Source organism: Miscanthus floridulus, chromosome 15 (genome assembly GCF_019320115.1).
Source record: "Miscanthus floridulus cultivar M001 chromosome 15, ASM1932011v1, whole genome shotgun sequence".
Taxonomy (NCBI): domain Eukaryota; kingdom Viridiplantae; phylum Streptophyta; class Magnoliopsida; order Poales; family Poaceae; genus Miscanthus; species Miscanthus floridulus.
Genome location: NC_089594.1, coordinates 14221977 through 14236729, shown reverse-complemented (window position 1 = coordinate 14236729; position 14753 = coordinate 14221977). Strand labels below are relative to the sequence as shown.

At 45.6% G+C, this 14753-nt stretch overlaps 2 protein-coding genes and 1 pseudogene across 3 annotated transcripts; all 3 read right to left on the bottom strand.

The window, feature by feature from the left end:
* Positions 1-1005: 1005 nt before the first annotated feature.
* LOC136507042 (leucine-rich repeat extensin-like protein 5) lies at positions 1006-2150 on the bottom strand. Its single transcript, XM_066501895.1, has 3 exons — positions 1380-2150; positions 1168-1230; positions 1006-1022 (listed from the first exon to the last, which is right to left on the bottom strand). The coding sequence occupies exons 1-3, from the start codon at positions 2023-2025 to the stop codon at positions 1006-1008; spliced, it is 726 nt and encodes a 241-aa protein (XP_066357992.1). The 5' UTR covers positions 2026-2150.
* Positions 2151-2327: 177 nt separating this feature from the next.
* LOC136508462 (uncharacterized) lies at positions 2328-7488 on the bottom strand (annotated as a pseudogene).
* A 232-nt stretch (positions 7489-7720) lies between these two features.
* Positions 7721-10748, bottom strand: LOC136508187 (uncharacterized). 2 transcript variants are annotated; one of them, XM_066502813.1, is made up of 4 exons: positions 10614-10748; positions 8475-8672; positions 8331-8390; positions 7721-8126 (listed from the first exon to the last, which is right to left on the bottom strand). In XM_066502813.1, exons 1-4 carry the CDS (start codon positions 10617-10619, stop codon positions 7968-7970), a joined length of 423 nt encoding a protein of 140 aa, XP_066358910.1. In that variant the 5' UTR covers positions 10620-10748; the 3' UTR covers positions 7721-7967. The 2 variants fall into 2 exon arrangements, with proteins under 2 accessions (XP_066358910.1, XP_066358909.1); XM_066502812.1 differs by lacking the exon at positions 10614-10748 and adding an exon at positions 8893-9978.
* Between the last annotated feature and the right edge of the window lie 4005 nt (positions 10749-14753).

Below are 14753 nucleotides of genomic sequence, written 5' to 3'. Positions count from 1 at the left end.
TGATCACTTGCCAGTTGTTGCCCAAACAGAGGATGCGCTTCTCACTCTTGATAGCTCATGTAGGACCAGTGTAAAAAGTTGAACAGATCCTGGATTTAATTTGTTTTGTACATGAAGATGGCTGTCTTTGACAGTTGACTATGCATGTCCCAGAAAGCAGCCATCACCGAAATCGAAGCACTCTGGTTTAGGCCTGCTATATGCTTGATCACTCCTTGATCCTTGGAACAGACTGAATCTTTATTTCTTCTTATTTTTTTTAGATGTATGTATTTTGCATCTTGCTGCTGTTGTTAGGAGTGTTTATTAGTATAAGTTACATCGACAAGGAAATGCCATTCCAATAGGAAGTTTTGTTTCCTTGAATTTCTTGTCAAATTTCCTTTCTTCTCTTTTCTCAGATAACTGGATCACAGTATTCTTCAGTTGCAGATAATCGGAACAATACGCTCAAAGACATACAATTACTGGATTATATTATATATTAATAATAAATTCTTCCGTGTAAAAAAGCATTGTCTTAGGTCCAGTTTAGTTTCAGAAAATTTTGCAAAATTTTTCAAGATTCGCTATCACATCGAATCTTTGGACACATGCATGAAGCATTAAATATAGATAAAAAATAAAACTAATTACACAGTTTAGACGAAATTCACGAGACGAATCTTTTAAACCTAATTAGTCCATGATTGGACACTAATTGTCAAATAACAACGAAAAGTGCTACAGTAGCATTTTGCAAAAAATTTCGCCATCTAAACACTACCTTACAAGAGACCTGATTTGGTAATAAATTTCTGAAGTGCGTACATCCACGGCTAATGAATTTCTGATAACTTGAAACTATCATGTACTATATGATTGTATAGATGTTAAACTATATATATGGAAGCATGCATGCATGCAGCTGCTAGTAAGTTTGTCTTGTGTACTTAATTATATGAACTATATATGATGCTGGCTGAACCATTCGTGTCCGGCCTCCATTCAGATTGAAGTTGCTCGTCAAGGCGACACGGCTGCTGCATATATGGAATAATGGAACAGATAAGACAAGATCAGACATCTACTACTTCCACGAGCAGTAATATAATGTGAACCATGAACTGAAAAAACAAGCTGTTAAATCTTGAAGAAGAACTAGCAGTCTAGCAGAGTATTCCTTGCCTGAATTCGGCTTCTCCCAGACGTCAGGAATGCGGCCAACGAGTGGCGGGCTTTGCTGCCCAGCTGCATCCATCCATCCATGGCAGCATCACCATCATGCAATGCAACAACGGTCAGTTACGTAATGCTCGTCCACTGATCGAATCATGCAAGCAACAGCCAGCCGCCATGGAAGAAGAATCGATCGAGGGAGGAAGAGATAGAGGACTCACTGAAGCAGATGTAGAGGACCTGTGGCGGCAGGACGACGCCGCAGGCGATGGGCAGGTACATCATGCGGACGGGGTCCACGGGCTTGGGCAGCATCTTGTTCACGTCGCCGAGGATGACGGGGCACAGGCACCGCAGCGTGTGGTCGTCCCCCTCCGCCGCGCCGGAGCTGGAGCTGTTGAGGAACGCGCCGAGGCCGTTGCAGCACTCGCTCTGCGGCGTCGGCGTCTCCGGCTCGCTCCCCGTCAGGAACGTCCCGCACGTCATCAGCCCCGCCAGCGGGGTCACGCAGTCGGTCGGCGACGACGGCGGGGAGCCGCCGCCAGAAGAGCCGCCGCCCATGCCGCCCCCTAGGCCGGGGAACCCCGGCAGCTGCGGCACCATGGGCCTGGCGCAGGGCGCCGGCGTCCCTGGACCCGACGACGACGGCACGCCGGGCATGGGTGACGACGGCACCCCAGGGGAGGAGGAGCTGCCGGGCACCGGCGGCGACGGCCTGGCTCTCGGGTACCCCGGGAACACCGGGTTACGCGGCCTGCTGCCCGGACGGCCGGGAAACCGGAGCGAGTCGGCGTCCGGCGCGTTGCTCGCTGCCACCGATGTGAGCACGGCAGCGACGGCGAGCACGGTGGCAATGCACTTCGCCATGGATGCCGCTGCTGCCTTCTTGCTACTGATGATGGATCGCTGTGACAGATCGATCAGATCAACCACAGGATCGGAGCGAGCAGATGAAATGCAGCTTAGATAGCTAGAGAACTCTGTGCTGTGCCCATCCGATGATTCACTGCCTCGTCTTTATAGTTCAACTCATGTGCCATTTCTTATACGGTTAGCACGAAGAACGTGAGACATTGTTCTACTGCTACTGTCGATAAAAAAGTGTTCATGTTCCAGAAAGCAGGCATTTTTCTGAAAAAATATGGAAGAAGGTCAGGTGTACCACCACCTCGCACAATCTGTGTTTTCAGCCATTTAATCTGGGATCTGGAAGTAGGTGAAATGCAGAATGCTGTGTCTGCCAGGACAACAGTAGTTCCAAATGGCAGAAGAATGCCCAACAAATCCGGCCCTACTACATCATTAAAGTAACTCAGATTACATGCTAGAGTTCCCTGCAGTGCACATCGAGATGGAATACTGAATTTGTATACTGTTCTAATCTATGGTGTACTATTCCTCCCCTCTTGTATGCTAAATAAACTCTTATGTAGTGTAGTAATGGTTGGTACTATATACTGAAGGTTTCTCCATCAATCAAGCCTGAAATTTCTTCAGAATGTGTAAACTAACTATTAGTGACAACCTAACTTCTCGACATGTCTGTTCAAACATTCTGGAAGCGCATCTCCAAGGACACTCGCAGCAGCTCCCTGTGTTCAGTCAAAACTCAGAACCTAGTTTGCAGTGAGCACAAGAACATGAAAGATGAAGGGGCGCCATTTTTTGGTTGCTTACCTGTTCAGGATTAGGACTGGGCAGAAGCAGCCTGAAGCCTGGCAAGATTAGTCTGGAGCCGGCCCAAATGAAATGCAATGATAAGCCACAGGAAGCAGAGCTGACATTTGAAAAGAAATACAAAAAAACTGTTAGTTGCTATCTCCCAGAACTTATAATAAACAAAAAAACATGCATGCTGTGTGCAAACAACCTTTATCAATTCTTTCAGGCGATCCAGTTCAGCACTAGCTTGTTTCACATGTATAAAGATACTTTGTGCAAGTGATAACAAGGACAGAAGGGAGGCACTATGAATGCAAATCACCTCCCTCACTCAGAATGGCACTAGGACTAGGATTATATATTATATATGTTGATAAAATTTCCTGACATTTGTCATTCCGAGTGATGCATGACCCGTGGACCACCCTGAGTCACTATTTGAATATAAAACAACACATACCACACTAGAAACAAAGTAATCAACTGATCACGTTACAATTCATACCGGCAGTGCAAACAGGGTGACCTTGGATGTTTTCTTCTCAAGACTACTGAACAACCACCTGTAAATTCCAGCGGCTGTTGCATCACCAAGCCTCGGACAATCACATCTATACAGACCTACATAAAAACATAAAAAATCAAACATATTTTCTTCTAAATTATGGCAAGATGGGTAAAAAGCAAGAACAATGTCGTATGGTTTACCAATATGAAAGAAACTGTGATTAAATGATCTGATGCTCAAAAGGTAGGCAGGCAATCGCAAAAACTGACTCTTTCCCGTTAAAATGTCTAATGTATCTGAAAACAGACTTTTGAATTTATTACTGCTATTTAGTAACTTCCATTTTTTTAGACAATTAGCTTTCTATCGTAAGAGAGCTGTAGATCTCATAAAGCTGCAATGCTGAATGATCACTTCACACCAAGCTATGATTTCATTACCATTTTTCACAATATTATGTAATAATTATCTTGTGTGTGAAAGAAGTCATGACAATAGGAAAGATGGGCTAAGTCACAGTGCCTGATCATTTTGCACGTACCAACTCATCACCTTTTTGTTTCCTATAATCAAGGATTCAAGGTTTTAGAAGGTTCCAAGAAACATCTTTTTACCTTTGCTTTGTATTTTTCATCCTGTGAGACAACCGTGAATAATAACTCCCTTCCAGGTCTAGTCAAAACATAAGTAATTACCTGCAAAGAGTCAAAGGTTAGTTATATTCTTGAATATAGCTGAATTTAGAAATGACAGGATGGAGTAGGAAGAATAATGGATAGAGGTACACAACAGGCTCCTATTATTGAACTACATTAGTTATTTTATTATGCCCAAAACTGGCATAAATAGATGAAAAAATTGGTTGCAGCAAAAATACTACTGAGATGCACAAGCTCTTTTGTATCATGTCTATATAATACTACCAACTAACAACAACAACAACAACAACAACAACAAGCCTGTCAGTCCCAAGCAAGTTGGGGGTAGGCTAGAGTTGGAACCCAACAAGATACACAAGATTTGAAACATCTCAGAATATGCATATTCATTACTAGATGATTATGACTACTCTGCTTTCCTTAATGCAGTTTGGTCTTGCTGCATAGTTAGCATGTTGGCATCAACCTGTTCAAAAAATAGCTATTAAACTTGTACCTTTCTAATTGTTTCAGTGACAGCCACAGCAACCCAAGTTGGCCATACAGCAAGGGCAACCAAATTTGAGGCAGCAACAAAGGGAGATGCACAGATAGCAACTGTGATACCAGCTACTGTAAGAATATGACCCTGAAATATTTGTCAAAAACATACCAATAATTAATTAAATAAAAAAGGAATGTTTGTGAAGGGACTAGGCTTCATCAGTTTCACTTTTGGTTTTACGCTAAAAAAAAGTTTCACTTATGGTTTAATGTATCATAAGGTATTGGGGCTACTGGAAGAGTGAACTGAGAATAATCAATAGATGCAAAATACCGTCAAAGTGAGCTGTCCCACAAGAATAAAAACTGCTATAAAGCTGTTTATCAGAGCAAATGTTCTCCTTCTGGCCGTTGGGCTTGATATTGTAGTAGCAACTATAGTCACTTTCTGAAAATCATGGAGAAAAGGTAATCAGGAGTAAAAGATGGCTCATTTGTATTATGATTATGACGTGCAATAAAGAAACAAGCTCAATGATGCATGGCAATACACATATACAGAATAAACATACCTGAAAGTAAAATACAGATGAGACAACTGCACTTAACCAAAGAAACAGAGATATGTATATAAGGTAGGGTGATCGCAAGATCAGCCAGAAACCTTCAAACATTATGAAAAATTCAGATTTGGATTTTTGAGATTGGATAGCTGATCTAGGTGAAGTGACCAGTGAAGACATTTCATCATCAGCCACTGTATTAGGAGATTGTCCTGCCCTGCAGTTAGCAATAGATTGGAATGTCTTAGATTGCAACCCACGAATATGGGAAGCAGCAAAAGATAAAATAAAATCATCAGTGAAGCCTATATATTTATTGCAAAAGCTGACTTCTCTAATAGAGGTCCGTAATACAAATTGTCAATATAGATTGTCACAAAGATATAGTTGATCATGAATAGAAGGAAAATGTTGCGGCTCGAAGTTTGATAATGGAAATCGACCCAGAAATGTTTTCTATAGAACATGAGACGAATGGGTAACATGTAATTAGTGTCCAAAAAGATTTCATACCCTGTTTGACATAATTCAGCCGAAGCATGATTTCCATCATCAATACAAATTCCTTTTGATGACACAGCAGCAAGTTCCATTAAGAGTGAAGAAAATAGGAGCAAAACTGAGGAACAATTGGGAGATGTGAAGTCACGTTCCATGAAACATTAGAAACTAACTCATTAATTTACTCAAGAGAATGATACATACATGGTCCCAGCCATGCCATACTTGCAGCAAACAATGAACCAAAAAGTTGACCTAGCGTAGCACCAGCCCCAATAAAACCAAATAATCTTGAACCTGACTGAACTAAAAGAGAAATAAGAAACTGAAGAACAAGAAAAGGGTTGAACAGGCAAAGTAATAAGAACTACATTATTATTGGCGCAATAGTAAATGGTACCTCACTGTCCATGACATCAATTACCCTTGCCCAAGTTGACGATATTGTTATGAGATTTAGCAAAGCAACCTTCGGATGAAGAGAGTTATTCAAATCAATTATCATCTTGAGTATTGAAAATATGAAGAGCATCACGTCATTATTAGGAAAGGACATACCCAAAGGAACAAACTTATTCTCACAACTATGTAGAACCAGCTCTGATTTCTCAATCCTGCAGATTTATCTGAACCTCCTTCACTTGACTTCGACACCGGACAAGAGAACAAAGGACAACAGCTCTTTTGTGTCAGGAATTGTTGCTCAAGATTCCAATAAAAGAAAATTTGATGCACATAGGAAGTGGTGAAATGAAAGAAAGTACTCCTGGACAGTTTTTCAAAGATTGAAAGGAAATGTGGTAATATTGATGGATATGGACAGCAAACTGCCATCAGCATCTATTACCTGGGAGGTAGATCCAGACTGCCCTGGTGTAGAGGTATACCAAAGCACAAAAAATGCAAGAAGAGATATGCTGAAAAACCTGTGTATCATCACCAAAGCCTGAAACATGATCATTAAACTAACTTCACTATTTTTATACTTGAACAGCATGTGCAGCAAATAAGTCCATGTTCCAGTGTCACCTTTAACAGCAACGCACAAAAGCACACAAATAATGCAAGAATCCTACAGACAAAGGAGGGCCAGGTCCTGTAAGAAGTCCACCTACATCTTGCAACATATAACAAAGACAAAGATTGCATCTTTAAAACCTAAGACAAAAAAAAAAATCCTAATTTGTGTACATGAAACAAGATACTACGAATCAATCATGGGGGAAATGATTGAACCGGACCAGGGTGGAGCCAGACATCAATTCCATTGTGCTCATCTCTACTGTACCAATGGGGTCATTGCTTGTTTTCTATAGGATTAGCAACGCATTTTATAGGGGCCAGCGGACCAGTACAGACCCACATTATCAATTTATCATCGGGTTAATTTTATGATTCCCAAACTAATGGATGCGCCCAAGTGAGGAAAGCGAGGTGGCACGGACGGACGAACCTTGGGTTTAGGGATGGAGGGGAGGGAGAAGGCGAGGGAGGCGATGGGGGCAGCGACGACGGTGAGGATGAGGGAGCCGGCGAAGAGGCCCGGGAGGGTGTCGAGCCCCAGGGAGATGGCGCCCTCATCCGCAGCGGCAGCACCACGAAGTAGGCGCTCAGGATCTGCGTCTCCAGCACAGACAATTCAGATGGCGTATCGTAACCTTGCAGGAACGAACGGGGGCCGGATGACCACGGCGAGCGGCGAGAGATGGATCAAAGGTTGGCTTACGAAGAAGAAGGTGGCGGCCGCGCTCATCAACGGGGGGATCTCGTGGGGGCGGACTGCCACGAGGGAAGCCACCGCCGCCTCGGCGCGCTCCCGGATGAGCCGGCGAGGCGTCGCCATTCCCCTGCTCCTCTCCGGACGGCTTTGGTTGACTCTGCTCTTCCGCATCCGCAGTCCTATGACTCCTGCATCGGCCGGCTGAGTCTGGATGGAGTCGTCATTGTTTAACAGTTTAAGCGATCCAGCTAATCCGGTGCTCAAATTGAGCAAAATTCGATCTCTCATCGAAGTGCAAGACATCATTTTAGGAGCAAAATGCTTTCGTTGATCGAAACAACCACTTTTGAACGAAACGAGTCGTTGTTTTGATGGAAGTTTCTTGTGCTCTTTCAGAAACATTAACACTCTTCGTACTCTGAAATCTCAGTGCAAACAAAATTGAATACTGCAGTTTCATGCCACCAGCGCTGAAATTTTCTGGATATAAATATTTTGATGACTGCATCCGTAGCCAATGTGTTTATCATACAAATGTTTTACCCTTCATCTCTCTGGATGTCCATACAAATTTACTTGAGACAGCGTGACTATTATAATATACACGATGACAAGACACATCTTCATGCATATATATATGTACAACACGGCACTTGGACACACTATTTCCAACCACTGCTAAACGCTTCGTGTGTTCTTCTCCAACCTTCAATTCAAGCGTCACTCAGCAGCGCTCCTTTCAAGACTGAGCTGAAAGTCTTCTTCTGGCTGGCTGGACACGCCTGTAGGATCGCACAAACATAATTTTTCTCGAGGAACTTCTCACCGTTCACCAGGATGAGGGGAACGTATTGCAGGACGAGTTTCTTGCACTGCCAGCATGAAAACAAGATTAGCCCATGCCATTGTTGCATGTCATGACAAATCAACTGAGCAAGTAGAAAACAATTCCTAATATAAATTGTGCATGCCCATCTCTCTTTTTTTTTTCAAAGAATGAGTGTTTCTGCAAATCATTTAGATTGTTTATTCTGATAAAATGTTTATATACACACATCAAAAGCCAAATAGCTTACCTGCTGGACGTGACCTTCGATCTTATTGCACTCCTTGAGAAGAATCTGAATAATCTCAAGCTGCAGACATCAATCAAGTGGAAAATGTCAGACACAGGATGGCAACTCAAGGTAAGGAATACGTAAATGGTGTGAAGCTATTACCTCCGCATCTGGATCTTGCAGTTTGGACATAATTTCATCAAGCAGACGGTGGCAGAACACACATGTGCTGTTACTTCTCACGCCGGAGAAAAGAGCTGTGTCCCTGCACAGGCCATACTGTTTGCAGAACGCTTCTGGTTCGATCTCCGTAATCTTGGCAAACAGGAGAGTTGCATAAGAGTCCATCAATTCAACACACTGCAGAGATAGGGAAATTGTCAGAGAAAATTAAGACAAACCCACATAGTATATTTCATCTTAAGGAGCACCTTCCCAGCATGGTATGTAGTATGGAAAAAAATAAAATGTTCATGCATTTAATATCTTGCAACCATGCCAGTATTTTAAATTTTCTACAATACATACACATCTAGTTAAGTAGTTATAAGAATAAACAAAATATGTTGAGGATGATCACCTTCTCTTCAAAGGAGAATGACATAGAGCAGGCGTCATAAAGGAACTCCATGACTTTATCTTGTGTCTGTTTCAATGTTTATAAGTCGTCCGATTAATCGCGAGATTAATCGCCCTAGTCGGTCCCTGGTGCTCGATTAGGAGGTTCGACTCGATTAGCTCGACCAGAAAGCTGGTCGTCCGACTAGGCTATGGACGACCAGGGTGACTGCTCTGTTTTTTTGGGCGGCCGAAAAAAACACGCGCGGGCGGAAAAAACGCGAGCCTGCCGATTTTTGGCGGCCGAAGAGCGGGCAGGCGGGCCGCAGTCCGCGAAAAGCACGAAGGAAGAGCGCGCGGGAAGGATAAGAGGGAGAGCGTGTGCAGATACTCGAGAAGACGCACAGAGGAAAAGTACCACTGGCGGACCCAGCTCAAGAAAGGAGGTAGGGCGAGCCGCCGCCTGAGGACGCCCGTGGCTGCTGTCTGCGGCTGCCGTCCGCGGTGCAGCACAGCTACCCGCCGCCCGCCGGGATCTGGGAGGACACGAGGAGAGCCGCCAGCCGCCACCCTGCCGGCCACCGGCCGCCGGGATCTGGGAGGACCGGAGGAGAGCCACCACCCGCCGCAGCCCGCACGCCGGCCACCGCGCCCAAGCGGCCAAGCCGCCGAGTGCCGCATGCCGCCAAACGCCCGAAGCCGAGCCCGCACGCTGTCGCCTCCGAGCGGATGTGTGCCCTGCCTCCTGGCCCTGCTTGCCCTAAGGCCTCCTAAATGGATCTGTGATGGGCCATTGGGCCTGGCCAGACGGCCCAGTCCGCCCCAAGGACCCCAGCGCCCGCCTCCGCCGGTCTCCCTCCTCCCTGCCGGTCTCCCTCCCCACCGGGCAGCTGCACGCCTGTTCCCGCCGCCCGCTCCCCTCCCCGCCAGGCAGCTGCTCCCGCAGGTAAGCATGTCCCCTGCTCGGCTGCTACTGCAGGTCTGCCCTCCCTTGCTTACCTGCTCCTATCTCCTCTGCTCACTGCCTCCTCCCTCCTATCTTTGCTTTGTCTGCTCGACTAATCGGCCTGGTCGACGACTAATCACGATTAGTCACCTGGTCGGTCCCATGGCGACTAGGTTCGACTGGACGACTTGAGATAACTGACAGCTTCGCTCGTGAAGCTTTCACAGGTTGAGCAGATTGAGCCGCTACTTTTGCGATGGACAGGAATCTTGGTTGCAGAAATTTGTTCCTTCAAGGTTGACCCATCATCTGGGAGTTCAACTGTGCAAGACGAAGAAAAAGTGAGAGGACAATAAATTGGGTATGATCCAATGTACAGGCAAAAGATCCAGTGGTGCTCATAAGGATGGGGTGTTTCATGGGTTGCAGTGGATGGATGCCATGATGAGCCTATGCTATGTTATGTAGTATCTACATAAAAATATATATGCTACCCTAGCAACTGGCATAGGATGATCAGAAAATGAAACATGCTCCATTTCAACTAATTTAGTAATCGTGTTAACTGTTTAAGTACACCAACAAACATCTAGACATAATACGACCACCACACCTTTTGGGTAAAGGATATGTACAGCTGAACCTAAGCAAACCGACATGATTTTTGTATCTATCTATGAAATAACAGTAACAAAGAGTGCGGTGATTATAGTTTTGCAGCATAAGTGAGTAAGTCAACGGTGCTGATATGGAGTCCCCGAGTGAAGAACATAGCATAAGGGTGCCGAGTCAGTTACCAGCATCTACAAGACGCCTGGCCTCTGCAGCAGGTCCCCAGGCGGCGACGAGCAGCAGCAAGAGGAGCGTGAGACAGAAAGGCGCTTTGGAACCCATCTGTGTGGTGAATTCGCGATGCGTTCCTTGACAACCTGCCACGGGAAGAAATATATTACATACAGTACAGGGCTTTCAAAAATTCCAGTTAATTTCAGCTATCTATCCAGGAACCGAGGGGCGCCCCCCTTCCAGATCCAGCAGAACACGGGAAACCAACCCCGACGAGAGATCGACTGGGAAGCCGATCGGCGAGGAAGGGCGGGGGAATGGAGAACCAACCGAGGAAGGGGCCAATCAGTCAAGCTGATCGAACAAGGGGGAAGAACCCCAAAACTCGTCGGCGAGATTGCAGATTACGGACTGGGTGGGGAACCAAAAAAAAAAAAAAAACAGCTATTTGAAGAGGAGGAAAGGTTCGCCTCACCTGAAGGTCGAGACGGAACCGATCAATCGAATCGAATCGATGAGCAGCGAGGTCGCGGGCGGAACTTGAACTCCACCGTGCCCGCGTGGGGTTGGGCGGCGGACGGGGCGGCGGTGCCGCGGTGGGGGAGGTGGCGATGAATTCCTGTCCTTGTCGGCTCCGGTTGGTCGTTGCGGTTGCGTACCGGATTCCAGTTCCGTTTTGTTGAGGTCGTTTGGCAAGGCAAGAAACGGAGGTACAGAGCCCTGTTGGTGTGTGGCACTTGGAAGGCTGCAACTTATTTGCGGCCCGGTCCGGCCCAATTTTTCCAGCCTGCCAAGCCCACCGGACAACCCACTCGGCGCCTTAAGTGGCCCAAATGACCGCGATGGCTGTCATTTTTGTAAAAAAAAAAAGTTTTTTTAAAAAAAGCTCTTCGTGAAGCATTTTGATTTCGAATTCTTCCTCTATGTTTTCATATATAAAATTGCTTTCAACTACACTGATTGTACCTCTTTGAAATTGCACAAGTTAAACCACAAACGAAAAATGGACGATAAACTTGAAAACTTTGAGATTGTGTGCCTCTCAAGAGAAAGTGGTGTAAACATTTTTTTTACAATGTTAGACTCAATGTGGTGTAACCAAGTTTTGCACTCAAAGCCTCAAAGGAGTGACCTTGGTTAACCCACTTCTCACTTAAATGGAAAATGGAAGTAGCTAAAGTTTTGATTCCTGACTGGAATGACTCTGGTGTCACACGAGGACCGAGCAAAGCCTCGACAGCGTGTTTTGTGTTTGAGAACACGGTTAGTGCCAGTACCCAGTTTTAAAATGCTTTGCAGTGCTCCTGACAATACTAAGGAAAAAACAAAAGGAAAAAAAACATGACACGACCATCAGTACTGGTTGTTTAATTTATGTAATATCGACCTAGAGATCTTATTGCCAGGATGGTCCAGCTACGGTTGTATTTCGATCTCCTTGGACGCTCATCATGCGCGTTGTATAAACCCTATTCCTTCTAATACAAAGATATGCACACTCGTGCGTATTCGTGAAAAAAGGAAAAAAAGCCAAAGTGCATTCCTTATGCCAAATCCAACGACCAACCCCAAAACATTGAACATGCCACAAGATTCAACGTTTCGGAACCAGTCCAAAAGAGATCTACATCACTGAAAGAATATATCGACAGTTGTACCGTTGGGTATGACATAGGATGCAAATTCACCACCTTGAGACCTTGATTCCTCTCCGCGACCATCAACGATGCGATCGATAACCCGAAGTAGTTATCCTCGTAGGAGGCTCCCAGAAACAACCCTGCCCCTTTAAATAAAGATGACAAATTGGCCACTGCCGATGAAATCGACGCCTGCAACGACAATCTTATCATGGCAATCACTGAACTCATCGTAGGACACATGATCCCAACCAAAAATCATTTGATTTTATCAAAAATTTATTTGGACTTGAAGCCTAAAACACTAGAAAACTACAGAAGGATTGCCCCCCCCCCCCTCCCCTTCTTGTCTCCGAAAGACGCACCGGAGAGAAGGAGAGGGGGCCCTTGGCACAACGTTGGCGGTGGCGGAGCGAGGAGCAGGCAGGTGGCAGTGGCCCTACCCTAGGCTGTAGCCTTCTTGTCTCCGGAAGACGCACCAGAGAGGAAGAAGGAGAGGGGCTCTAGGCGTGACGGTGGTAGTGGCGGAGCGAGGAGCAGGCAGGTGGCGGTGGCCCTACCCTAGGCGGGGGCGGCGTGAATAGATGCAGCGGTTACAAAATGAATCATCCTATCTGACGCCAAGGCGGTGCTGAATTGGAGGTCCTGGTCGGCCATTCAAAAATGATTCTCGAGGTGCAATCACACCACTTTCTGCTAAACCCCAGCTGCTAGGATCCCTATGAGAAATTGCCAAGATAAAGTGTCGAATGCTTTAGAAATGCGTACGTGTGCGTGTGTGCACACACCCATTTGTGTCGAATACAGGAAAGTTGAAAGTGTCGAATGGAGAAAAGGACAGGAACCCACACACAACCTCATCGCAGAACTCGCAAATGAAAGGCCCCAGCGGCAACTCCAGTTGCTGTCCAGCCATGAGCCATGCTTCACCCTAGCTAGCTAGCTACGCGCGGTGTGTGTGTGTGTGTGACGAGAGATGGAGAGGATGGTTTGTCTTGCTGCTCGCCGTGGCCGAGGAGACGCTGCGGTGGGCCGTTTATAGAGAAGGGGCAACAGCAGGGGTACAGGTTCGATCAGCTGGTGGGTTACCACTTATACGAAAGGGCAGCTGCGATCAGTTATCCTTGTCGTCGAGTGAGGAGGAATCGATGGTCAAGGTTGATTGCCGTTGGAAGCTGTGGGCTTGCGTCGAAGAGCAAATTCCATCGTGGAGAAATCCTTTTTCCTAAACAGAGTTTACAGAGCCTCATACTCCCCACCCCATCACACACATGCAATAAGTAATAGGTAACATTATCAGCCGGGTTTATGATATTCATCTCCATATTTGATATCTTTTTTCATTTGGTTGACAGGAGAGAATTTGCAACTCTTTTGCTCAAATTGTGAAGTCCTATTTTTGCAGGGAAATTTGGGGCCTTCTTTGCAGCAATTCCACTACCAATCTTTGCAGCAAGTTACTGCATCTTGTTTGGCATTGTAGGTGGGTCAAACTTCCTTCTGTGTTTTTACATATTTGTATTGATGAAGTCTATAAAGGCAAAACTTAGTGCAGATTCATCATTCACAGACTAATTATCAGTGAATTTTTGTTGATATAGTGGGAGTCTCATTCATGCAGTTTGCCAATTAACAAGAACTCGATTAGGAGCATACGCCAGGTTGTCGTGTTGTCAAGTGGATTTCGCCATCAACACATTCCCTATCATCTCTCTATCGCCAATATAGAGATAGACGAAGGGAGTTATGAGAGACACGTTTCCTTGTTGATGGCGTCGATTTTGAGGGGGTCAAAGATGATAAGGTGGCAATTCTCATGATGCATGTGAGTTCGTTTTGCTTCCTCTCAACTCAAGAAAAAGCACACATGCAATTCTCTAATATGTGTGTCACACACACACAAGCACACACACATACATGCGTGTGTTAATCATTTCACCGTGCGTGCTGTTTGGATTCACCAACTAAATTTTAGTTGGTTAAAATTTCAAAGCTAAACTTTAGCCAGCTAAAAGTTCTCTTAGCTAAACTTTAGCTAGAGTGTAGCTAGAGTGTTTGAATCCTACGACTAATAGACTCCGGTAAACTTTAGTGTGTTGAAACAACTAAACTTTAGATGGTCTTTTAGCTAGGTTGTTTAGATCGTGGCTTGAAGCCACCTCCTCTTCATCTTCTTCCTACTCGAGTTTCATCTTCTTCCTCCTGCCGTGCAGGTTGAGTTGAGTGGTACGTGACGAATCGAATCCCAGGAGGACCATCAAGCTGTGTGCAGACATCCACCCATCCTGCCCGTGGCCTCCATTTCTCTGTGCGCAGGGAATACGTGCACACCAACTCACTCACCAACCAAGAGCGGAAGTGGAAACTGACAAGCTGATGAGATATAGCGACAAAAAACTGACCCTTTCTATCATCTTATAATCCCCCGCTCCGGCGCTCCCCTCCACACTCTCCCCCCAATCCTTCCCTGCGCTCCCTACCCTAATCCCTCCCCGTCGTCGGCGCCCAGAT